The 27325-nt window shown below is 51.4% G+C and overlaps 1 protein-coding gene across 1 annotated transcript in view; it reads left to right on the forward strand.

Moving 5' to 3' along the window:
- The window catches only part of PDE9A (phosphodiesterase 9A), a 427071-nt gene that overhangs the window by 284117 nt on the left and 115629 nt on the right, over positions 1-27325 (forward strand). The window contains exons 8-9 of the mRNA XM_085623687.1: positions 15691-15772; positions 26199-26273. Of these exons, the coding sequence (XP_085479813.1) occupies positions 15691-15772; positions 26199-26273 (157 nt within the window). The remainder of the gene's footprint in view (positions 1-15690; positions 15773-26198; positions 26274-27325) is intronic.

The following is a 27325-nucleotide window of genomic DNA, read 5'->3' on the forward strand; positions in this document are numbered from 1 at the left end:
GCCCTGGTACCAAACCCATTATGGCTAATGGGGTAACCCAGTATCCTGCGGAACCTGGGAAGTCAATTAGTATGGAGAAGAGTTGGTTCTGTAGGGAACCAACTGTTCGCCATACCAACTGGTGCCAATCCCATCAGGTTGGACCCCTAAGGCATGAAGTGTGCGTGCCTCCCACAGGAGAATATTACTAGCTATTACAAGGGATCTCCATTTCCCCTGAACGAAGAAATATTAGAAATTAAAACAGGAAGACCCCTTTAAAGATCTCTCCAGCAGAACAGGTGTTCTCAGTGGTAAAAGACTCCTGAACCCCCATGACGATCCCATTTTCTAAGTAAGCATTGGTAGGAGACACAACTCCAGCTCTAAAGATGAGATGTGTGATGGAGAGGGCTGTTCCTTTCCCCTGGGATAAGAGCTCTCAGGGTGCTTGGCCCCATTAAGGACACCTCAAAAGAGCAAGGACAGCAGTGAGTCAGGCCTGCGAGGGCCTCGTGTGGTGCTCTGTGGTTGAGGTGTGCTCTATGGCCCACACTAACCAGCCATACGTGTGCGTGTCCAGTCATTCCAGTGCGCACACTGTAATTACCTGACCCCCGACGCTGGCGACGAGGGTGGGATGTTGAGAGCCCAACAAGCACCTAAATTCGTGTGAACTGTCTGGCCCGGCCCGTCGGCCTGCTGAAGAGATCGGCGGATACACGTCCCGTCTCTTTGGCGCATCAGCGCGAAGACCCTGGAAGGATCAGGGCGGCAGAGCAAAGGATGAAAGCCACTGTCAGTGACGTGAGGTACCGCCACTCCCGTGCCCAAAATAGAGACAGTGCCCCAGCGCAACCTGTAACGCGCTGGTTCTCCCGGCAGAAACTCCAGTAGAGCCCAGAGGAGTCCGCGCATGCACAGTGAAGGGCACAAAAGAGTCAGCCTGCAGGCTAGGAGGCCCGTGCTAGAAATGGAGAGCGCGCATGAGCAGCAGCACCCTGCCCCAAGCAGTACCAAGAGCCCATCAAGCATTAGCAAAGGCAACAATTGAGAACACATGTACAACAGCAAGCATTGGCAACAAAGCCATCAAGCATTGGCAAATACAGCACCCCGAATAAGCAAGCATTGGCTTTTTGAGTAATCCCCAGCAAAGAGAGGCCACACAGCAACAAGCACTGGCACAATCCACCGCCCCAGAAGTAACAAGCACTGGTAAAGTTCGCTGCGGGGAGCACGCGAGAGCGCAAGTCACAGACATCCCTAAAGCAGGAAGACTGTCGTGACACACTCGGCCATGACTGACCAAGCAGTGGCAGTGGCAGCGGCAGCACCACAACCAGTAGCCCCTGCAGATTCAACGGCACATGTGCACTCTCAAGTTTGTGCACTTCCCCCATTCAGTGAACTAATCGATCCTGCCACTGCATCCCCCAGGCGGACCATGTGGGTCGGCTGCCTAGACAACTACTTTATCACCACCAGAGAAACAGACGGGGCAGTCAAGAGGTCGCTGCTGTTACACTTTGCAGGAGATGAAATCTATAAACTGTTCGCACATCTGCCTAACACGGGACCCCCCACGGACTACGACGCGGCAGTCAGAGTGCTCAACGCTCACTTCGACCCTCAACTCAACCCGGATTACGAGCGTTTTAAGCTGCGTCAAGCCCGTCAGAGGGAGGGCGAATCCATGGATGCCTTCCATGCACGCCTGAGAGAGCTAGCAAGCACGTGCACTGAAGATGAATAAGTACGGGCGCAACTCATCCAGGGGTGTCGAAACAAAACCCTGAGGAAACTTATCCTCAGACAACCCCGAATCACTTTAGAAGACATGCTGGTGCTAGCACGATCACACAACCTGTCCGAAGTCAGATCCACCGCCATGGAAGCAGCACTGGCCACCACCACTGATCAAGCCGTGACAGTTAAGACAGAGCGTGTAGACGCAGCCCGCACACCAGCTCGCGGCAGTCGAGGGCGGTGGCCCACCAGAAGATCGCAACAGCCACAATGCGGATATTGTGGCAGGGAGGAACACGCTCCAAACGACTGCCCAGCGAAAGGCAAGACCTGCTCAAAGTTGGGATACCCAATCACTTTTCAAGCTTATGCCGCGGAGGAACGCGGAGTAGAGGAATCTCAGGACGAAGGCCACCAGCTAGATCGGTGAGACACCTGTCGCTAGACGAGCCTGACACAGCTCGGATGCCGAAGACACCTTCCCAGTATAGATCATACATCGAAGACCCTTCCACCGAGGACGAAGAGGAATGCTTCCTTATATCATTCGCAAGCGACCTCAAACGGAGACGGCGTCCTCAGCCGACGTGTGCCATTGAAATCGCGGGGTCCCCCGTCACAGCCCTCATCGACATCGGGGCATCGGTAAATGTCATGGGAAGTCAACACTACAAAAAACTAAACCCTAAGCCAGTGCTCACGCCATCCAAAGTAAGAATCCTCACATATGGCAGCCAAACACCACTTCCCCTCAAAGGAAAGATGACTGTCCAAGTAAAATCAGAAAGCCACGAAGTCACGACAACATTTCATGTTCTCGACAAGGAAGCAGACATCCTCGTGGGAAGCCACACCGCGGAGGACCTAAGCCTGGTGACGTTCGCAAACGCCGTGAAGACCCTACAGACGGAAGACATCCTAGAATTATTCCAACAACTGTTCAAAGGCTTGACGGAGCATGCAGCGACCACCTGTACAGCTACACATCGACACGTCTGTAAAGCCCCTTGCTCTGCGACACCGGCGGATCACGTTTCACTTGCGACCGCTAGTAGAACAAGAGCTACTAAAATTAGAGCAACAAGGATTAATAGAGAAACTAACTGGTCTGACTGCATGGGTGTCCCCCATGGTTATAGCTGAAAAGCCGAAACAGCCCGGACAGATCAGGCTCTGCATAGACATACGAATGCCCAACCAGGCGATACGAAGAGAAAGACACCTTACACCTACGGTGGACAACATCCTGGCGGACCTTAATGGGACAGGTGGTTCTCCAAGCTGGACCTCAATGTGGGGTACCACCAGTTGAGGGTAGATGAAGAAAGCAGGTATATCACCCCTTTCTCGATGCACCTGGGGCTCAGGTGCTACAAGAGGCTGAACTTTGAAATATCGTCAGCTGCCGAGATATTCCAAAACACAGTGAGAGAGATTCTGTCCGGACTTCAAGGAGTATTAAATGTCAGCGATGACATTCTAATACATTCAGCGACACTTGAGGACCATCACCGCTGGCTCCGTGCCACTCTCCAACGCCTCACTGAACACGGAGTGACCCTCCATAAAGAGAAGTGCCAATTTTGCAAGAAATCTATCGAATTCTTTTAGTACGTCTTCAGCCAGGACGGTGTGTAGGCGGACCCCCGAAAATCACAAGCCATCCAGCTTGCCCTGGCTCCTACAACAGCATCGGAAGTGCGGAGTTTCTTGGGCATGGCGACGTATTGTGAGAGGTTCATACCCAACCTCACAACTTTCGCGGAGCCATTGCGTAACCTGACAAAGAAGGATGCCAGGTGGATATGGGGCCAGGCCGAAGAGGACGCCTTCCGCAAAGTGAAGTCGGCCCTGCTGGAGAAAACAACCATGGCCTACTTCGACACCTCACGGCCGACAGAATTGATAGTAGACGCCATCCCCATGGGGTTGGGAGCCTTACTAACGCAGGAAACCGAACCAGGAACATAGGTCCCGCTGGCCTTCACAAGCAAATCGCTAACAGAGACCCGATATTCGCAAATTGAATGCGAAGCACTCGCCATCAAGTGGGCCTGCAATCATTTTCATCTGTATATCAGTGGGCACCCGTTCCGGGTGGTAACTGACCATCAACTGCTCCTCCCGCTATTTAAAGGAACTGCACCTCATCCGCCACCCAGAATCGAGAGATGGGTGATCCAACTCCAACACTATCAACTAGAACTAGTCCACCGGCCGGGCGCCAAAAACCCAGCTGACTTTTTGCCGTGCCATCCAGCCACTCTCGCAGAAGAAGCCTCTGATCAAAAAAAGCAGACTGAAGATTTCATCAATATGGTCGCCCAGTGGGCATGCCCAAAAGCCCTCACTGTCACAGAAATCGAAACACACACACAAGGAGAGACAGTTCTGGGAAAAGTGTTAGAAGCGCTACAGAAGGGCTCGTGGACTGGGTTTCTCCACGACATCAATGGATGGAACGAATCCGACCGGTCCCGCCTAGTGAAAGTCTGGAGAGTCCATGAAGAACTGAGTGCCACCGCAACCGGCTTAGTGTTGAGAGGCTCTCGCATCGTCATACCCCTGAGCCTTCAAGATCGTGTAACAGCACTGGCTCATGAAGGTCACCAAGGCAACAAAAGAATGAAAACCAGAATGAGGGAAAAGGTGTGGTTCCCTGGTCTAGAAGAAACCGTAGATGACTTTGTGCGTGGGTGCCGAGCGTGTCAACTCACTGGCGGCCCGGAATCACCAGCTCCTGTAATAACAGAGGACCCGGCCTCATCGCCCTGGTCATGGGTGAGCCTTGACTTCGGGAGTTTTCCAGACAGACGAGTCACTGCCGTTCTAGTTGATGGCTACACAAAATACCCGGTCGTGGAAGTACTGCCCTCCACCGCATTTGACCATCTGTTTCCAATGTTGGAGAAGACATTTGCACTATTTAGACTACCACACGTAATTAAGAGAGACAATTGACAACTGTTCCAGGGGGGCGAGTTCAAGGGATTCCTATCCCAGCTGGGAATAAGGCACCACCGCATCACTCCACAATGGCCCCAAGCCAACAGTGAAGCTGAACAATTTATGCGGACCCTGAACAAAATCTTACGTATAGCAGTAGCCGAACAGTCAGACACGGAGGTCGTACTACAGCAATGTCTGTGGGAGTACCGGAGCACCCCTCACTGCACCACCCAGAGATACCTGTGGTCACTGATGCTCTCTGGACACCGGCGGGACACCATCCCGGTAGCAGAGAGCTGGGAGCCAGAACCATACGACCCCGCGAGTGCTGAAGCCCGGAGGTCAGCGACCAACGAGAAGGCAAGTCGGCGGCGGAGAGTACAGATCCGGCCAGTGGTGCCAGGCTGTGTCGTCCTGGTGAGAAGCCATCGCAGCGGTGGGCAATTCCGAACGCCTTACGAACCAGGACCTTGGCTCATCAAGGCAGTCAGAGGGACTGTTGTCACCGCTGAAAAGAATGGAGAAGTTATCACTCGAAACGTCTCATGGTTCAAGAGAGTCCCTACTCTGGGAAGTGAAAGACCAAGACCCGGAACAGCCTGCAGTGGGGAAGGCCTGATTGAAGACATGATTCCGAGTGCTGCTGATGACCTGGCTCTGAACCCAGCGACGCCAGTGGCACCTTGTGACACCGAACCAATAGAGTTGCCCAGCACAGCAGGGGTCCCCAGCCCGAGGGGTGGCACCCGTCAACACCGGTATGACCTGAGGCCTAACCCAAAGCCAAATCAAAGATTTGCTGACTTTGTGTGTTAACTGTTGTTTTATGTTATTTCATTTTGAACCAATTTGGGATGGGATGTAGCGGTCTAGTTGTTCACTGCTAACCATCGCCAAGACCCCACCCGGAACCAGACACACACTTTGTATCACCTTCTGGACCGGCGTGGCTAGAGGGCATAAATAAACGGGCCGGGGTCGCTCGGGACTTCCGGCCCACGCTAACCAGCCATACGTGTGCGTGTCCAGTCATTCCAGTGCGCACACTGTAATTACCTGACCACCGACATGGTTGAGGGTGCTCTGTGGTTGAGGGTGCTCTTTGGTCGAGGGTGCTCTGTGGTTGAGGGTGCTCTGTGGACTGACAGATGCTGAACCCCTGGAAGCCTAGTTGTCTTGGCTTGGACAGGTTTGTCCTGCTGGTGACCGTGAGCCAGCAAGGACCCAGCTCCGGGTGTGCTGCCAGTGGAAGCATTTGACACCAGGGGCGGCCAGTGCCACAGGGCCTGGTGTCCACTCTGTCAGAGGCTGCTGACAGCTGAACAAGAAGTGGGAAGGCATCTTTACCCAACAAGGAGCGTGGTTTTAAACGCCCTGATCCTGGAGTGAATATTGACCCGCAAGGAGGGCTGTAATTCTGATCTCAGAAGGGCGTAGCTGGGCCACAGCTGCTGTGTACATTACTTTAGCTATCAACGAAAAAGCATCAATTGATGTGTAGTTACCCAGCGCCACGAAGTCTAAATTAAGTTTCCTTTCCGAGAGAACAGTGTAGTCCCTTTCAGGAACTATTTATTTATCGATGACTTAAATGTGTCTGCAGCACGTTCTTTCAAGAGACACAGAAACATAGGGGCATATCAACAACTACCGGCGATAATTATCGCTGAGCGCACATAGCGCTCAGATAATTATCGCCGGCTAGCGCCGATTTTTATCGCTGAGATAGCATGCTATTAGCAACGCTTATCTCATCAGCGATAAAAATCCTAGCGCTAACTGGCTAACGTGACATTATCGCTGGAAACCCAGCGATAATCTCACGTTAGCTAGTTGATAGGGACTCACAAACTTAGCCATGATATCCTCCTTCCATAGGATATCATGGATAAGTCAGTCCTGAAGCAGGTGTTAGGAAAGTAGCGATAACAGGGGTTATCGCTACTTTTCCTGACGCTATGCTTCATAGCGTGAGGCTTGATGATAGGAGAAATGTCGCCTAGCGACATTTCTCCTATCATGTTAGGTCAGGAACGCCCACTTTGCATCTCATTAGAGATGCAAAGCTGGGCGTTAGAAATCCCCACGTTAAAGCAAGGTTTCACGCGTTAGCGTGGCCTTGCTAATTAGGCAATAAAATTATCGCCGCTTTTCGGCCGAAAACGGCCACTAAAGCGGCGATAGTTTTTTATCGCCTCGTTGTACATATGCCCCATAGTTGAAAATGGCGTCCACGGGCTTCAGAAAGCGCCGCAGGTTGTATAGATGACGCTTTAAGATGAAACGAGGAACAGTTGAGAACAGTACTGGCCGAGCTGCTGTTCAGAAATGAGTTCCTTGACGGGACTGTGTGTTCCTTGGGAAATAACTTCTAGAGGTAAACAGCGCGGAATAACCAGAGGAAAGACTCTAGATACGCCAAGACCGCATCACCTGATACAAATGATAAATAAATGGCAAAGAAAGAACGGATGAACACAAGAAGTGTTTCAAATCTAGGGATTACCCTCTAGAAGTGGAAGATGCCCAACTCCACCAGGGAACATCCGATGGACAAAAATAATTATTTCCTGGGAGGACCTGCATGCCTCATGACGTTCACAACTCTGTGAGAGATGAGCTGCTAGCCACAAAACAGTCTTGGTTCCTCAAGGCACGGCCTGCTAGCCATAAGGTGTCCATGACTCCTCAATGCACGACCTGCTAGCCACATGGCATTCATTACGCCTCAAGGCATGACCTGCTAGTCACATGGTGTTCATGACTCCTCAATGCAAGACCTGCTAGCCACAAGGTGTTCATGACTCCTCAATGCATGACCTGCTAGCCACATGACAGTCATGACGCCTCAAGGCATGACCTGCTAGCCACAAGGTGTTCATGACTCCTCAATGCACGACCTGCTAGCCACAAGGTGTTCATGACTCCTCAATGCACGACCTGCTAGCCACATGACAATCATGACGCCTCAAGGCATGACCTGCTAGCCACAAGGTGTTCATGACTCCTCAATGCACGACCTGCTAGTCACATGACAGTCATGATGCCTCAAGGCATGACCTGCTAGCCACAAGACAGTCATGATGCCTCAAGGCACAACCTGCTAGACACAAGACAGTCATGACTCCTCAAGGCACAAACTACTAGCCGCAAGGTGTTCATGACTCCTCAAGGCACAAACCGCTAGCCACAAGACAGTCATGACTACAGAAGGCACAACCTGCTAGCCACAAGACAGTCATGACTCCTCAAGGCACAACCTGCTAGCCACAAGACAGTCATGACGCCTCAAGGCATGACCTGCTAGCCACAAGGTGTTCATGACTCCTCAATGCATGACCTGCTAGCCACAAGGTGTTTATGACTCCTCATTGCACGACCTGCTAGCCACATGACAGTCATAACGCCTCAAGGCATGACCTGCTAGCCACAAGGTGTTCAAGACTCCTTAATGCACGACCTGCTAGCCAGAAGGTATTCATGACTTCTCAATGCACGACCTGCTAGCCACATGACAGTCATGATGCCTCAAGGCACATCCTGCTAGTCACAAACCAGTCATGACACCTCAATGCATGACTTGCTAGCCACGGGGAACAACCTTTACAACGCAACTGTTACAACGCACTACACTTACAACGCATGACACTACAACGCATTTTTAAAAACTACCTTTACAACGCATTCCATTACAACGCCTACCATTACAACGCATAATATTACACTACACTATCCAACACTTACCCTACTGTTGCACCCCCTGGAGTTAGAATAGTAATTTTTACCCCTATACTATCCAACACTTACCCTACTGTTGCACCCCCTGGAGTTAGAATAGTAATTTTTACCCCTATACTATCCAACACTTACCCTACTGTTGCACCCCCTGGAGTTAGAATAGTAATTTTTACCCCTATACTATCCAACACTTACCCTACTGTTGCACCCCCTGGAGTTAGAATAGTAATTTTTACCCCTATACTATCCAACACTTACCCTACTGTTGCACCCCCTGGAGTTAGAATAGTAATTTTTACCCCTATACTATCCAACACTTACCCTACTGTTGCACCCCCTGGAGTTAGAGTAGTAATTTTTACCCCTATACTATCCAACACTTACCCTACTGTTGCACCCCCTGGAGTTAGAATAGCAATTTTTACCCCTATACTATCCAACACTTACCCTACTGTTGCACCCCCTGGAGTTAGAATAGTAATTTTTACCCCTATACTATCCAACACTTACCCTACTGTTGCACCCCCTGGAGTTAGAATAGCAATTTTTACCCCTATACTATCCAACACTTACCCTACTGTTGCACCCCCTGGAGTTAGAATAGTAATTTTTACCCCTATACTATCCAACACTTACCCTACTGTTGCACCCCCTGGAGTTAGAATAGTAATTTTTACCCCTATACTATCCAACACTTACCCTACTGTTGCACCCCCTGGAGTTAGAATAGTAATTTTTACCCCTATACTATCCAACACTTACCCTACTGTTGCACCCCCTGGAGTTAGAATAGTAATTTTTACCCCTATACTATCCAACACTTACCCTACTGTTGCACCCCCTGGAGTTAGAATAGTAATTTTTACCCCTATACTATCCAATATTTACCCTACTGTTGCACCCCCTGGAGTTAGAAAAGTAATTTTTACCCCTATACTATCTAATACTTACCTTAAATGCAATGTTATTTTATGCGTTGTAATGGTATGCGTTGTAAAGGTAGTTTTTAAAAATGCGTTGTAGTGTCATGCGTTGTAAGTGTAGTGCGTTGTAATGGATTATGCGTTGTAAAAAATGCGTTGTAAGTGCATGCGTTGTAAAAGTGTGCGTTGTAACGTCATACATCCGCTAGCCACAAGGTGTTCATGACTCCTTAATGCACGACCTGCTAGCCACAAGACAGTCATGACTACACAAGGCACAACCTGCTAGCCACAAGACAGTCATGACTCCTCAAGGCACAACCTGCTAGCCACAAGACAGTCATGACTCCTCAAGGCACAACCTGCTAGCCACAAGACAGTCATGACGCCTCAAGACATGACCTGCTAGCCACAAGGTGTTCATGACTCCTCAATGCACGACCTGCTAGCCACAAGACAGTCATGATGCCTCAAGGCACAACCTGCTAGACACAAGACAGTCATGACTACACAAGGCACAACCTGCTAGCCACAAGACAGTCATGACTACACAAGGCACAACCTGCTAGCCACAAGACAGTCATGACTCCTCAAGGCACAACCTGCTAGCCACAAGACAGTCATGACGCCTCAAGACATGACCTGCTAGCCACAAGGTGTTCATGACTCCTCAATGCACGACCTGCTAGCCACAAGACAGTCATGATGCCTCAAGGCACAACCTGCTAGACACAAGACAGTCATGACTCCTCAAGGCACAAACTACTAGCCGCAAGGTGTTCATGACTCCTGAAGGCACAAACCGCTAGCCACAAGACAGTCATGACTCCTCAAGGCACAACCTGCTAGCCACAAGACAGTCATGACGCCTCAAGACATGACCTGCTAGCCACAAGGTGTTCATGACTCCTCAATGCAGGAACTGTTAGCCACAAGACAGTCATGACTACACAAGGCACAACCTGCTAGCCACAAGACAGTCATGACTACTCAAGGCACAACCTGCTAGCCACAAGACAGTCATGACTCCTCAAGGCACAAACTACTAGCCACAAGGTGTTCATGACTCCTCAAGGCACAAACCGCTTGTCACAAGACAGTCATGACTACTCAAGGCACAACCTGCTAGCCACATGACAGTCATGACGCCTCATGACCTGCTAGCCACAAGACACTCATAACTCCTCAAGGCACAACCTGCTAGCCACAAGACAGTCATGACTCCTCAAGGCACGATCTGCAAGCCACCAGGAGATAACCTTCCATTAATTGAGCAAATCATGGAAACCATCACAACCCACGTTGGTCATCGAGCTTCCCAGATCTTCCTGGGAGACTTTAACCTACATTGGAATGACCTGAACGACTCTACAGTGAACAGCCTTAAAACCTTTCTTGCAGACCTCAACCTGACCAAATTCTGCAACTGTCCTACACACAACAAGGGTCCGACTTTGGACCTTATCATTGCGAAGGAGGACAACATCCAACTCAAATCTGTTGTCCCTTATGACTGGACAGATCATCATCGTGTTACCTTCCTCATCGCAAATGCCATTAGTACAAAAAGGACTCACCTAAAAAACAAAACAAAAAATAACTTTCAAAAATAAACTTGTGGAATATAAACCTGAATGACGTGACTGCCCTCAGCAACAACATCCTGCCCCCCGCAGGCAGACATGATAGCCGTCCAAGCCCTTACAGATCACTACAATACTTCCATACTGAACATCCTAGACTCGATTGCACCCTTACAACTAATAAGAATTTCCACCAAAGAGTCGAAACCATGGTTAAATGACAGCCTAAGCACATAAACACACAATCTAAGACTAGCCAAATGAGCGTGGAAATTCTCACCATCCATTGAACACCTAAAGAGTCTAAGATCAGTAAGAAACACTTATAACTAACGCATCAGAAGTACAAAAGTGAATTTCTTTAGAACCGCGCTAGACCTAGCCAAAACCCGATCTAAGAAACTCTTTGAACCGGTCAAACAACAATTGAATAATCAACCTAGCCCAGCAATAATTGGGTCCAATCTGCTGCCAAACTGTGGGGAATTTGCCTCCTTCTTCCTGGGAAAGATAGAAACAATCAAAAAGGACCCGTGGACATCAAGGGAACTCCTTCTAGTTATACCGCCAGTCAGCCACCCTCCCTCACATATAACTGAGCCACCTGTTCCCTCAGAACACCCCCCCAAAAACAATACATTCAAACTGTCAGCTAAAACGGCATTCACATAATTCTGACAGCGCTTAAACCCTCAAACCATTTCAATGACCCGTTACCATCGTATATCTTCAGGGAGATCAAATCCTCCTTACACCCTGTTAGACCCAGCGGGTTCGGGCTGGCTGAGATGCATAACAGCCACTCAGAACCCACCGTTCCAAATACAGTGAGCACAAAACACTTGTCCAATATCCTGTGCTCACCCTCTGGTAGCTTGGTACCAAGCAGTCAGGCTTATCCTCAGGGCTCGAGTGTAAAGTGCTGGCACAGCACCCCCCCCCTCTCGCAACACACTGCATGCACCACAAAAAGACTCCACACAGTATGTGTAAAAACTCTTTATATTGCACACACACACACTGAAATCAAAACGAGTTACACGTTGTATTTACACTTCACAGTTATATGCAAATACATGTAATGCAAATGCGGACTTTATATTGCAGAAAGGTCAAACAGTCGCTAGTCTCTGGCTACGCCTTGTGACCCAGTCTTGCAACTCTACCAGCCAATGATACACGTTACCCCCCCTGGCGCCCTACTGACTAGACAGTCTGAACCCCCTAACACGGAAAGAAACAGTTACTTAGCTTCGTCCATCCAGATTAGACCTCCAGAAGCCTAACAGCACCTGCTCAAGTGAGGGACCACTTTCCCCTTCATAGACAAAAGGTGGTGACCCAGGAAGCTGGCGTGCTCCCTGTCTGGAGAAATGTTTTCCCCTCAAGTGAGGGTGTGACCTGCTGTACACTCCTGGCAGTCAGCTGCAGATGCCCACACGGCACATGAAACCCCTCGGGTCTTGTCGCAATGCTTTCCGAAACAAAGCACCATGTGGCGTGGGTCCAAGGAGAGGGAGCCAACAACCTCGGACAGAAGCCGCAATGTCGGGCACTGCCGTCCTCCCGATCTGAAGGCCAAAGACAGTCTCTGCTCCCAGCTCAGGTTCCCCCAACACCCCTTGGACATTACAGGCTCTGGAGCACAAGCCAGCACAGGTCTCCTTGGTTGCAAGCATGGGCCCCTTGGACTCGGGAACCTTCCCCCGCGCTCCTCAAAATCCTCACGTCCTGGCACCTCAGATGGCTTTGCGCACACACTCCTCCTGCAGAGCGAGATGATGGTGTATGTCAGAACGGTTCTTGTCCCAACCACAATCACTTCCACCTCTCTCCGCCGCACCCAGTGTGGTCCTTACAATCTCATGGAGACAGTGAGATCCTTTGTGTCCCTGGGAGCTCGTGAACAGGAGGCTAGTTCCCCTGCCCTCGGAGAGTACTTCGAGATCCAGGCTATGACAGTTGGCACTAGCTGCAGACCAGCAACGTCCAGGCAAAATCCACCAAGTGATAGTCCCCATCTTGGTGCACAACCAGCTCCAAGCCACCACGAGTTTTCAGATAGTCCAGTTGCAGTCCCTCCTGCCCTAATGATTCCTCGTGTCGATGTCCCAGTATTGAACCAGTGTAGTATGGTTCCAAATCCAGATGTGTCTCTACTTTCGGAGGCTGAAGCCCCAGTAGTTATCCCCACCATGGCCTTTGAAGATACGATCCGTTCAAAAGGCCAACTTTGAAACGCACGGGCCAGCTCTAAGTCTTGTCTTGTCTGCCATCCTACCCCAGGAGGTTTGATCTCAGTCTTTAGTGGGGCCAAGACCCTGCCCCCTTGGAATGCAAGTGCCAATTCCACCCCTATGTAACTGTCCCAGAAAGCCCTTCAGAGTCAAAGGTCCGCAGTTTCACGTGAACCCCTAGTTTATGGCTCTCTTTCAGGAATGCACAGATGTGGCCATCTCCCTAGCACCCAGTCGTGAATTAGGAGATAGGCTGCCAGGCACACAGAGCCACGCACATCGAAATGCCCACTTCTCAAAGTGACATTTCCATTACCGTAATGTCGAGCCCATTTCCACTATCGGAGAGGATTCGCCATTACAAACTCATCGATACCAAATGCCATACTGTTACCATTCTGCCCGTAGGAAATAACGCTAGACAGCCTTCCCCTACATCCCCTCATGCTAATCCAATGCGAGAAACTGGCCCCATCGTATCAAACACACCATCTGGTGTCATTCACGACTCTTGCAGATAACAAGTTGGTGGTAACACATTTGCAAATGGGAAGGGGTCCCCAACTTTTTTAAGAGCACGGACCACTGCCTGGTCTTAAAAAATGAAAAGTGAACTATTCGGGTTTTTTTCTAAACGAGATCCATTTTCCTTTAAGGAAAACGGGCTGCATTTAAAAAAAAGATTGCTTCATTAAAAGCAATCGGGGACATGGTGGTCTGTAATATTAATGAGGTAGGTCGATTTGCGACCCCCTAGGAATCGCTATATGAAACTCTTGGAGTTTCATACATTTGTAATAGCGATTACCTAAGTCGATTTGCGACCCCCTGTGAATCGCTAAAGGAAACTCTTGGAGTTTCATACATTTGTAATAGCGATTACCTAATTGCAAATCATTGAAAATCATAATTAGGTGATCGATATTACAAATGTTAATACTTGTGGCCCACTGTTACTTAGTTTTGTCCACACGGATTAGACCGCCAGGCACCTGATGGCACCTGCACAAGTTCCTGGCTCAGGTTCCCCTGACACCCCTCGGACACCAAACGCTCTGGAGCGCAAGCAAGTACAGGTCCCCTTGGTTGCAAGCAAGGATCCCTCAGATTTTGCAAGTTTCCCCCACACTCCTCGAACTTCTCACGTCCCAGCAACTCAGATGGCTGCTGATCCTTGTGGACACAATCCTCTCGCACGGTGAGATGATGTGTATGTCAGGACGGTCCTTGTCCCAACCGCGTTCACTTCCATCTGTCTCCGTTCTTTTAGAGTGCTACTTATCCCAGTGTAGGGTGTCAGAGAGCTTAACATCACACACAAAACATTCAAGTACGTAAATCAATGTACAGGAAATGTTACATGAGAGAGTGAGGGTTATAAGGTGTAGGAATGACATATCGGCCATCCTTGTAGATATTATATGTTAAAAGTGGATGGTTGGTGGAAACACAAAGTCAGGATATAAAAGGTAACGCAGTGATTGGGATTGTCTATAGCAACAAGACATTATTACTTCCCAAAGGAGCCCGTCCTTGTAATCTTAGTATAACAACAACTTGAGAAAAAAAACAATAAGGATATAAACCCAGTTTGGATGCAGCTCCCCCTGGTGCCGGTAAATAGATTGCAGCGCTATATTGGAAGGATTGCAACTTATGAACTGGAAGTCACAAAATTATCTCAGAGTCAAAAGCAGTAGCCCACTTAACAACCTACATAAAATACAAATCTGTTCTCTGCACGTTACACAATATGCTTTGCAGCAAGCGCAATAACCCTCTAGGGTATTTTATGAGTCAAAACTGTGACTGGACAAAGCACAGAGCTCTCCCAGAACTGCGCTAAGCACTAGAGTTATCTTACCACTATTATAATTCCTCAAATTTGATGGGACACAAAGATCTGTGCAGCAGGTGTCTTAACCCTGTAAGATCATTTAAAATGTTTGTGACCAATTAAGTAAGCTAGAACAGATTTACTATTACTTATGTCCTTATAGCTAATTACTTTCCAGAAGATTTTATTGATATAAATGTATAAGTTGAGTGTCAGACTCTGCTTTTCAAGCCCCGTCGCTCGTGACTCCGCCCCCTTTGCTCTGCCAAACCTTGACTCCTAGTTTATGGGTTCCAGGAATAACTTCTTTCCATTTCCAAACACTGGCCAGAACTCTCACTTGGACACACCCTGTGTGCTTTCTCCGCTCTGAATGGTAAGTTGGTACACCCCCAATTCCTGATGGCCAAGGGAAATCTACTGGGTGTGGTCAAGGTAGACCTCATTACTCAAGAAGAAGGATGGAGGTCTGTAGGAAGGGAAATGCGACTGAGTGGTCACCTGAACCCACCCCAGCGGGCCTGTGAGAGGCTCATTTGAAGGTGACGTGAGTAAGCCTCTCAACCCCTTTAAGAGTGTGTCCCACCGCCTGAAGAACTTCTCGAAAAGGTATCCTCATCCTCTCCCACTCCCTCTCTGAGGTGTCTCGCCTGCTCGCCATCACTAACTGTCACATTCCTACCTACCTTCCACAGGACAAACTGCCCCTGCAAGTACACCTTCTTTGATGACAACAAGAAGTTAACACCTCGAAGAGATGTGCCGGCCTACCCCAAGGTGAGAAGAACGCATCAGAAACTAACAACGCGTCTTTTACCCAGCAGGGCGTCCCTTATTAGCAGCATAGCAGAGCATCTCATTACCAGCACGGAAGGGCCTCCTGCAAGGTGAGCTTACCAGAGCATCTCATTACCAGCACAGAGGGGCCTCCTGCAAGGTGAGCTTAGCAGAGCATCTCATTACCAGCACGGAAGGGCCTCCTGCAAGGTGAGCTTAGCAGAGCATCTCATTACCAGCACGGAAGGGCCTCCTGCAAGGTGAGCTTAGCAGAGCATCTCATTACCAGCACAGAGGGGCATCTCATTACCAGCACAGAGGGGCCTCCCGCAAGGTGAGCTTAGCAGAGCATCTCATTACCAGCACAGAGGGGCCTCCTGCAAGGTGAGCTTAGCAGAGCATCTCATTACCAGCACAGAGGGGCCTCCTGCAAGGTGAGCTTAGCAGAGCATCTCATTACCAGCACGGAAGGGCCTCCTGCAAGGTGAGCTTAGCAGAGCATCTCATTACCAGCACGGAAGGGCCTCCTGCAAGGTGAGCTTAGCAGAGCATCTCATTACCAGCACAGAGGGGCATCTCATTACCAGCACAGAGGGGCCTCCCGCAAGGTGAGCTTAGCAGAGCATCTCATTACCAGCACAGAGGGGCCTCCTGCAAGGTGAGCTTAGCAGAGCATCTCATTACCAGCACAGAGGGGCCTCCTGCAAGGTGAGCTTAGCAGAGCATCTCATTACCAGCACAGAGGGGCCTCCTGCAAGGTGAGCTTAGCAGAGCATCTCATTACCAGCACAGAGGGGCATCTCATTACCAGCACGGAAGGGAGTCTTCAAGGTTGATCTTAGCAGAGCATTTCAATACCAGCATTGAACCAGCACAGGAGAGCATCTCATTACCAGCACAGAGGGGCATCTCATTACTTGTATAAAATGGGCATCTCATAACCAGCACAGAGGGGCATCTCCTTACTTGTATAAAAGGGGCACCTCATTACCAGCACAGAGGGGAGCATCTCATAACCAGCACAGAGGGGCATCTCATAACCAGCACAGAGCAGCATCTTGTTACTTGTATAAAAGGGGCGTCTCAAAACCTGCACAGAACCAGCACAGAGTGGCATCTCATTAACAGTACAGAGGGGCATCTCATCACCCCAGCACAAAATGGCATCTCATTACCAGCACAGAGGGGTATTTCATTACTTGTATAAAAGGGGCACCTCATTACCAGCACCAAGGGCAATCTCGCAACCAGCACAGAGGGGCATCTCATTACCATAAAGGTGGGACATCTCATTACGAGCACAGAGGGGAGCATCTCACAACCTGTACAGAGAGGCATCTCACAACCAACACAGAGGTGCAGCTCATTACCAGCAACTAGGGGCATCTCATTACCAGCAAAGAGGAACCTATCCCAGGGTAAACTTAGCAGGACATCTCATTACCAGCACAGAAGGGCATCTCAAGACCTGCAAAGTGGGGCATCTCATTACGAGGAAAGATGAGCCTCTCCCAAGGTAAGCTTAGCAGGCCATTTCATTACAAGCATAGAGGGGCATCTCAATACCACCACAGAGGGGCATCTCATTGCAAGAAAAGTGTGCCATCTTATTACCAGCAAAGAGGAGCCTCCATAAGGGTAAGCTTCGCAGGGCATCTCATTCAACTTAACCAGCATAGTAGGGCATCTCATTACCAGCACAGAGGGGCACTCATTACCAGCACAGAGGGGCACTCATTACCAGCACAGCTGGGCATCTCATTACCAGCACAGAGGGGCACTCATTACCAGCACAGATGGGCACTCATTACCAGCACAGCTGGGCATCTCATTACCAGCACAGAGGGGCACTCTGTACCAGCACAGATGGGCATCTCATTACCAGCACAGAGGGGCACTCATTACCAGCACAGATGGGCATCTCATTGCAAGAAAAGTGTGCCATCTTATTACCAGCAAAGACAAGCCTCCATAAGGGTAAGCTTAGCAGGGGATCTCATTACCAGCGCAGCAAGCCATCTCATTACCAGCGCAGCAAGCCATCTCATTACCAGCGCAGCAGGGCATCTCCTTACATGTACAGAGGGGTGTGTCCTCACCAGCACAGCAGGGCGTGTGTGCAACCCATGGCTTGCTTGCCATCATTGCGTTTAAATTCACTTGGAGCAGACATTTCTTAAACTCTTGAGTCACCTAGAAACTCCCATGAAAAGTACTGCAAACCTGCAGAGAGGAGTGTGATCTTGTGCAGAGATGAAACAAGCGCTGTTGTCCCATGAAGACCCATGCCCTAGCACTCCTGTCCCACGGTGACCCACGCCCTAGTACTCCTATCCTACGGTGACCCACGCCCTAGCACTCCTGTCCCGCGGTGACCCACGCCCTAGCATTCCTGCCCCACAGTGACCCACACCCTAGCACTCCTGCCCCTCAGTGACCCACACCCTAGCACTCCTGTCCCACGGTGACCCCCACCTTAGCACTCCTGTTCCACGGTGACCCACCCCCTAGCACTCCTGTCCCACGGTGACCCACACCCTAGCACTCCTGTCCCACGGTGACCCACGCCCTAGCTCTCCTGTTCCATTGTGACCCACGCTGTAGCACTCCTGTCCCACGGTGACCCACGCCCAAGCACTCCTGTGCCACGATGACCCACGCCCTAGCACTCCTGTCCCACGGTGACCCACACCCTAGCACTCCTGTCCCACGGTGACCCACGCCCTAGCACTCCTGTCCCACGGTAACCCACGCCCTAGCACTCCTGTCCCGCGGTGACCCACACCTTAGCACTTCTGTCCCGTGATGACCCACGCCGTAGCACTCCTGTCCCACAATGACCCACGCCCTAGCACTCCTGTCCCACGATGACCCTTGCCCTAGCACTCCTGTCCCACGGTGACCCTTGCCCTAGCACTCCTTTCCCACGGTGACCCCCCCAGCACTCCTGTCCACAAGGTAACCCGTGCCCTAGCACGCCTGTCGCACGATGAGCCACGCCCTAGCACTCCTGTCCCACGTAGACCCACCCCCTAGCACTCCTGTCCACATGGTGACCCACGCCCTAGCACTCCTGTCCCGCTGTGACCCACGCCCAGGCACTCCTGTCCCACGCTGACCCACGCCCTAGCACTCCTGTGCCACGGTGAGCCACGCCCTAGCACTCTTGTCCCACGATGACCCACACCTTAGCGCTCCTGTCCCACGAAGACCCACGCCTTAGCGCTCCTGTCCCACGAAGACCCACGCCTTAGTACTCCTTTCCCGCGGTGACCCACGCCCTAGCAGTGATGTCCCACGATGACCCACGCCTTAGCGCTCCTGTCCCGCGGTGACTCACGTCCTAGCACTACTGTCCCGCGGAGACTCACGCCCTTGCACTTCTGTCCAACAAAGACCCACGCCACTCCTGTCCCACGATGACCCACGCCCTAGCACTCCTGTCCCATGGTGATCCACCCCCTAGCACTCCTGTCCCACGGTGACCCATGCCCTAGCACTCCTGTACCACGGTGACCCACGCCCTTGCACTCCTGTCCCACGAAGACCCTCCCCCTAGCACTCCTGTCCCGCGGTGACCGACGCCCTAGCATTCCTGTCCCACAGTGACCCACGCCCTAGCACTCCTGCCCCACAGTGACCCACACCCTAGCACTCCTGTCCCACGGTGACCCACACCCTAGCACTCCTGTCCCACGGTGACCCACGCCTTAGCACTCCTATCCCACGGTGACCCACCCCCTAGCACTCCTGTCCCACGGTGACCCACGCCCTAGCTCTCCTGTTCCATTGTGACCCACGCTGTAGCACTCCTGTCCCACAGTGACCCACGCCCAAGCACTCCTGTGCCACGATGACCCATGCCCTAGCACCCCTGTCCCACGGTGACCCACACCCTAGCACTCCTGTCCCACGGTGACCCACGCCCTAGCACTCCTGTCCCACGGTGACCCACGCCCTAGCATTCCTGTCCCACAGTGACCCACGCTCTAGCACTCCTGCCCCTCAGTGACCCACACCCTAGCACTCCTGTCCCACGGTGACCCACGCCCTAGCACTCCTGTCCCACGGTGACCCACACCCTAGCACTCCTGTTCCACGGTGACCCACCCCCTAGCACCCCTGTCCCACGGTGACCCACACCCTAGCACTCCTGTCCCACGCCCTAGCACTCCTGTCCCACGGTGACCCACGCCCTAGCACTCCTGCCCCTCAGTGACCCACACCCTAGCACTCCTGTCCCACGGTGACCCACGCCCTAGCACTCCTGTCCCACGGTGACCCACACCCTAGCACTCCTGTTCCACGGTGACCCACCCCCTAGCACTCCTGTCCCACGGTGACCCACGCCCTAGCACTCCTGTCCCACGGTGACCCACGCCCTAGCACTCCTGTCCCACGGTGACCCACGCCCTAGCACTCCTGTGCCACGGTGAGCCACGCCCTAGCACTCCTGTCCCGTGGAGACCCACGCCCTAGCACTCCTGTCCCACGATGGCCCACGCCCTAGCACTCCTGTCCCATGATGACCCATGCCTTAGCGCTCCTGTCCCACGAAGACCTACGCCCTAGCACTCCTGTGCCGCGGTGAGCCACGCCCTAGCACTCCTGTCCCACGGTGACCCTCGCCCTATGTTAAGTGATAAAATGGGCACATGCTGTTCCCTCCCAGAGGAGTGGGTTGTTCTTTTTTTAGTTTATTTGGGTTTCCTTTCCCTGTGAGCCTAGGGCAGAGGTCTTGAAACATTCTTGTTCAGAGCCCCCCAAAGCAAAATGTTTTGAAGTCAGGACCCCCTCAAAAACTTTATGGCAAGGATTGGGGAGCAGGAGGGACAGGGCTGAGCAGAGGAAGGGGCTTGTGAGGTAAATTCAGGAAGACTCTCTCTTTAACTTATAATCCACAATAAATGTGAGACTTACAAAAGAGCAACTTTATCAAGCAAAAACAGAAATTGAGGAAAACACTTTTCTCCCCTTAACCGGGGTATTGTGAGCCGCTTGCACTCCTGGCCCCCGGTGCAACTGATCCTGATGCACCAATGATAGCCGTGGCCCTGGTTAGCAGAGTAACACCTCTGCCTCTTTCACCAATCCCCCAACCTGCCTGATCATCACCCCAATCTTGAGCCATCCCTCTTTTAGGGAGTTTTAAATATGCAATATTGCAAACTCTGCCCCAGGTCGTGGGGGCGCTTCACATTCCATAACACAAGGTCAGATAGTGTTTTTTGTAGGCACAGGAAGATTAAATGATTTGCCCAGAATCACAGGGTGTTGAGCCATAGCTGGGACTTGAGGCTAGGTCCCCAGTTCCAGAGTTGCCAGCTCTTACCGGTACGCCACACCTCTTCCCTTTGAAAAGAATGAGTCTCCAAAGTGTTGCCCCTGTTTTTGCTGCAAAGGTGCCACCCAAGCCGTAATTGGAGTTTAGTTGGCCCCTCATAGTGCCAGGCCCTGGTGCCACTGCACCTGCAGCACCATTCATACCTACAGATCTGTGAATCAGACTGTCTGCTCTGCCCAAGTCACTGGGCTATCACTCCTCTACTAAACGGGCCCTACTCCCCTTCCTCGCAGCATCACGGCCATTATTGGGGTGGATTGGCCAGTCACACCCCTGGCTCCGGTGCCACAGCACCTGCCGCACTAATGGTAATGATGGTCCATATAGAGGCATCTCTCCGGGGAAGCTGTCTCTGTTCATTTGTAAATAATAAACGAGCCCCACATCTCTTTGACTAGCTCCTGGGCCAATCATGGGGGGCCCCAGGATTGGGGGGACCAGGGCTCTGCATCTGAATGTCTCCTCCCTGCCACCCCCTGGACTTACCTCTTTACAAACTTAAAAAGACCCTCCCTTAGAGGTTACGGCTGACCTTGAGATGTCTCTGCCTGGAAGTGAATGCGGGGTCCCTCCTGTGGTGTGAAGCAGAGGGAGGGGCAGGAAACTAAAGAAGAAACAAGGGGCCCACAGTGTGCGCAAGGGGTTAATCCCCAAATCAAAAGATGGCTGGGAGCCGGCCCAGGCTTTAACTTATAGAGCCCCTTGGCAGGGGTGTAAGGAACCTTGAGGGGGGGGGGGGGGCTGCAAAGCACATGGAGGAGCTCAACCCCCTCCCCTCCCCCCCCCCCCCCACACACACACACACACATCGCGGGGACTGGGGTTGCCCCACTGCCACTTGGAGTTCCACGGTGGCAAAGATTTATTCCTAGTGAGAGGTAGTGTGAGGGTGTCATCCCCTGAGTTCTGGAATGCGTCCTTTATTCATCACTTCTAAAAGTATTTTAGGCATAGTCCGATTACTCATTATTAAAATATATAGATATAAACAATGTCATACATTCACAGTGCTTTCTGTCACAGGCTGGGGCCTCGTAGCGCTATAAATACACAAACCACCATCTCCCATTACGCCAAATAGGATCTGTGACTCGTTGGTCCCACACAGACATCTGCAGGTATCACTTTAGCCCTCTAAGGTCTCACAGTGTAAAAAAGTACATTACCTCCTCGCCAGAACTCCCCCTCACAGTCCTTACACGCATGAGCGATAGCTCCTCCCTGCACACATCCCAAGCTGAAGCTCCCCTGCTCCCATCCCTACCCTCCAGGCCACGCCCACACTCTGTGGCACATAACCCCGACCTTACCTTTTTTTTTGTGTGCAGATTTATATAGCGCAAACTCGACCCGAAGGTATTGGAGCGCTTTACGTGAGCACCAGTTACGTTACACAAGGGCACATTCATTTTTTTGGGAGGCACGGGGAGATATAGAGCCAGAAGCATCAAGCAGTTTTTGACTTTGCAAACGGACGATTCGTAGAGTTTGCGAATGCAGAAAAATGCTCTTCTGATGCAGGAAACCCTATTTTGCGATTCGGTAAACTGTTAGTGAATCGCAAAATGGGTTTTCGATTTGCTATTAGGAAGGAGCGTGTTTAGGGCATCCCTTCCTAGTACCGTATGCTTGAATATTTTGCGACAGAAATGCGAGCGCAAAACATTCACATTTTTCTACCTACTTCAAGTAGATGGTAACCAATTCGCAAACGGGAAGGAGTCCCCAAGGGACCCCTTCCCCTTTGTGAATGTCTGTAAAAGCATTTTAAGAGCCGGCACTGGTCCCAGGGACCCCTGTGGTCCCACGGACCCCTGCCTGCTCTTAGAAAATAAAAGGAAAAGTTTTCATTTTCTCTTTTGTAAAGCATCCCGTTTTCCTTTAAACGGGCTGCTTTACAAAAAAAAATTGCTTTATTTAAAAGCAATCACGGACATGGTGGTCTGCTGAGCCCAGCAGGGCGCCATCCCCGTGATTTTTGCGATTCCTAGGGGGTTGCAAATTGCGACGTACCTCATTAATATTCATGAGGTAGGTCATTTAAGACCCACTGGGAATCGCAGAAAGTGTTAAACACACTTTCATGCATTCCGTTTTGCGATTTTCTAATTGCGAATTGCAAGGATTCGCAATTAGGAAATCGCAAATTGGTTTGTTGATGCATCTGGCTCTAAGTGATTGGCCGAGAATCAAAGGATGTGGAGTCGACCAACATCCCGTACCACCGAGCAGGAGAAGCCGAGACAGGGAGGGAGGGATGGGAACCAGGACTGTGACGGGAGGCCCTTACCGGTCATTACCTAAAGCAGCGCTTATGTGTCCGCTCCCGTGGGCACGTGACTCCATGGACTCACATTCGACATGTATGTTCTTGTCTTTATTCAAGGTGGAGCCAGTGTCCTTGGACAAGGTTTACACGGAGGTAAAGCTCCTCGCCCCCACTCTCCAGGGCCACTCAGCGCTATTTCTTTTCGAGAATCATTTTCTGCTGCATCATCTATTGATCTTGGGTCTTTTCCGATCTCTTCCGGTGGCGACGAATCCCTTCCTGTCTGGTGTGATCTTTAAGGCTGGGTGCTGTGTGGGGGTCTAAGGTGGTCTGTGGTTTATTAAAGCCTGCCAGGTCTGTGTGCAGCCTCATGCATGGGCGAGGAGGGCTGTAAGCCCCTCCCCCACCGCTGAGGACACGCCTCTACATGTGTGTTTAATGTTCACACCTGGGAGGCAGCCAGGGGCCCCTGGGCATCACCTGGGCACCTGCTCTTCTGCCCTCTCGAACTCTGGGCGCCCACCCAGGGGCGTAGAAACAGAAGGCGGACTAATGGCAGGATTTAATAAACCGAATATTGATTATGGGGCACTTTCACTGCGACTCAACACACTCCAGAACCCGGGCGGGTCCAGACTTCCTTAGTGTGTGTTTCACATTGAGTGAAAACGTCGCAGTTCAAGTGCTGACTGGGGGCAAAATCATGAAATGGTGTTAATAACATCTTCCCACCTACTGACCTGATGAAATTATTTCAGAATGTTCTTTCAAGCAATCAATATTGTATCCGATCTGAGTGATCTGTCTTCTGAGGCCCGTTGTGATTGGGTCTCCGCTTCAACGATGTCCCACCCACGAGCTCCTGACTTCTGCTTTTATGATTGGCCATGTGAGCACAGACAATGTCAGCTTTTTATCCCCGTTCTCCCTGTTTACCCCTCTTTCCACAGCATTCCTTCTCGTGCACCCTTCTTCAGTCCTTCTATCCCACTGCTTGTCCGTCTGTCACGTCCATCTGTCCATACAATAACCTGGCCATCTTCCCTGTTTTCAGCCACCGGTCCCTGTCAGTTGCCGACAGAGTGTCTTCTCTGTTGGTCTGTGGATGTCAAGGGGGTGGTGTAGGGGTCTGTGGTACAGGCCAGGCGGACTGGAAGCTGAACATGGAGGTCGGTGGATGCTCGGAGGACAGGGGCAAAGGTGGACAGAGGGAGAGAGAGAAAGAGAGAGAGGGGGAGAGAGAGAGAGAGAAGAGGAGAGAGGAGAGAGGAGCGAGATACAAAGACGGAGAGAGACAGAGAGAAGAGGAGAGAGAGAGAGACAGACAGACAGAGACAGAGAGAGAGTGAGAGAGAGAGACAGGAAAGAAGAAAGACACAAGACAGTGTGAAACCAGGGTTGATGGCAGTGCGGGACATCCTGGTGTAGGAATGGGGTCTTCTGAGTAAAGATCGTCCCGGTATAGGGTATGGGGTCTTCTGAGTAAGGGCTATCTTGCTATAGGGTATGGGGCCTTCAGAGTAAGGGATGTCCTGGTATAGGGTATGTGGTGTTCAGAGTATGTCCTGGTGTGGGGTATGGGGTCTTCATAGTATGGGATGTCCTGGTATGGGGTCTTCTGTGTATGGGATGTCCTTGTATGGGGTCTGTGAGTATGGAATGTCCTGCTATATGATATGAAGTCTTCTGTGTTTGGGATGTGCTGGTATGGGTTATGGGGTCTTCCGGTAGGGTCCTGAAGGATGCTCGAAGCGGCGCCAGTAGTCATTCCTAGTTTCTGCTGAGTGAAGGAACGGTGTTCAGTCCTCCTCGGTGTGAACCTGGAGCAGGTCTGGCCAGAGGGCCGAGGCAGATACGACCTCGGAGGTTCGAGATGCAACACCTGAAGCTTCCAGCCCTCTTTGGAACAGAGAGTAAAGGGCACTTTGGAACTGGCACCGAGCGTCGCAGTGAGAAGAGGAATCAGGACCCGGGAGGGGGACAGCTGAAGGCGGAGAGAGGAAACTGAGGACGCACTAGAGACAGAGATCAGAGACAGCAGGTATAACTGAAGACTAGCCACGTGACACCAGAAACCACGAGGGGGCCCCGTGAGCAGAAACGAGAGACAACAGCCAACTGTCCCCACGGGCAGTCTGGGGTAGCAACTGCCCTCCGCCACGGGCAGTGCCGAGCGTGGACTGGGACAGGGTGGTACCCGGGACCCGGAGCAGGCCCTCGGTCCAAGAGAGGCAGCGAAGGACACTCAGGGTCGAAGGAAAGGAAAGCAAACAGAGACACTTCACGGACAGAGTAAGGAAGAGGGTGAAAGGTGCCAGCTGCTGCCACCCAGCAAGGGCCTGGCAGCTGACTGGCAACAGGAACAGGGCACACATGCAAAGTACAAGGCAACATGAAAGAAAGGGAACAAAGGAATACTGTGAGGCGAGGCAGCTCCTGACAAAGCAAACTGTCATAGAGGGCAGGCTCTGCAAACAGGACAAGAGGCTACAAACGCAGAGACAGGGGTGTATGCTACGCGTCACAGGAGCGTAGCACCGGTCCCAACCCCTGCTCGCGTGGGAGGTGACGTCACGGTGGTCCCCTGGCCCGAGGACAAGACCCTGACTTGTATGTACATGTCCACGTGTCCTAGTCCCTGGTGAGCGTGCCATCACCTGTGCAGCCTTCTCTTCCCCCTTGTGTCCCCTCTGTCACCTTATATTCCTGCTCTGTTCCTTGCCCCCACCCCACACCTGCCCCCCCGGATCCTCCGTGCCCCCACTCTCCCACTCTGCGCCACTCATGCATTAACCAGACTCTCTTCTCTCCAGTACATGCTCTCGCGAGAAACCATCGAGGCCCTAAGGAAGCCGACCTTTGACGTCTGGATGTGGGAGCCCAATGAGGTAAGAGGGTACAGTCAGCTAATGATGACGTGGGAAGCCAATGAGGTAGTTACCAGTCAGCCAGCTGGTGAGGGCGTGGGGGCCCAACGAGGTAAGGGTACATTCAACCAATGAGGGTGTAGGAGCCCAATGAGATACAGGTACATTCAACCAATGAGGGTGTAGGAGCCCAATGAGATACATGTACATTCAACCAATGAGGGTGTGGGAGCCCAATGAGATACAGGTACATTCAACCAATGAGAGTGTGGGAGCCCAATGAGATACAGGTACATTCAACCAATGAGAGTATGGGAGCCCAATGAATGAGATACAGGTACATTCAACCAATGAGGGCATGGGGGCCTAACGAGGCAAGGGTGCACTGAGCCAGTAAGAGTGTGGGAGCCCAATGAGGCATGGGGATAGTCAACCAAAGATGGTGTTGGAACTCATTAAAATAATGGAGCCTTCAACCCATAAAGGTGCCGGAGTCCAATGAGGTAAGAGAGGTACAGTCAGCTAATGATGACATGAGAAGCCAATGAGGTAGGGAACAGTCAGCCGGCTAATGAGGGTGTGCCAATGAGGTACAGGTACATCTTGGTGGCTGCATGTTGGCGAACTCCTTCACGATGGCAAAGAGCTCCTTGCTGTGGTTTGCGCTGGCTTCTATACGGTCTGCTAGGGCAGGGCTTTAAGAAGGCTGGGTTTCACCGGGTCTGAGCACCGGCAGTTTTTTAAAGGCCTCGAAACGAGTCTCTATCGGGCTCTGTTTTGTGCCTTGGCACAGGCGGACTGCAGTGACAGCAGGCACATCATGTGCGCGTGCTCTCACTGCTCACTTCTCACTAGTGGAGAAGTTACGGCATGACGTCATGCGAGGTGAGCGTTGTAGGGAATGGAAATCCTTTAAAGAGTCATTTTCTCTCCGGATTTCCCTTCTCTTTTTGAAACTCAGGAGCAGCAACATTGTCGTGGTGTCACCAGGGCTTTTAGTGGAACCTTTTTCAATATTATATACAAGCCATAGTTGCTGCTTATTTATCTTATGGAACTAACAACCATTGACA

This window comes from Triturus cristatus, chromosome 8, assembly GCF_964204655.1.
Source record: "Triturus cristatus chromosome 8, aTriCri1.1, whole genome shotgun sequence".
Classification (NCBI taxonomy): domain Eukaryota; kingdom Metazoa; phylum Chordata; class Amphibia; order Caudata; family Salamandridae; genus Triturus; species Triturus cristatus.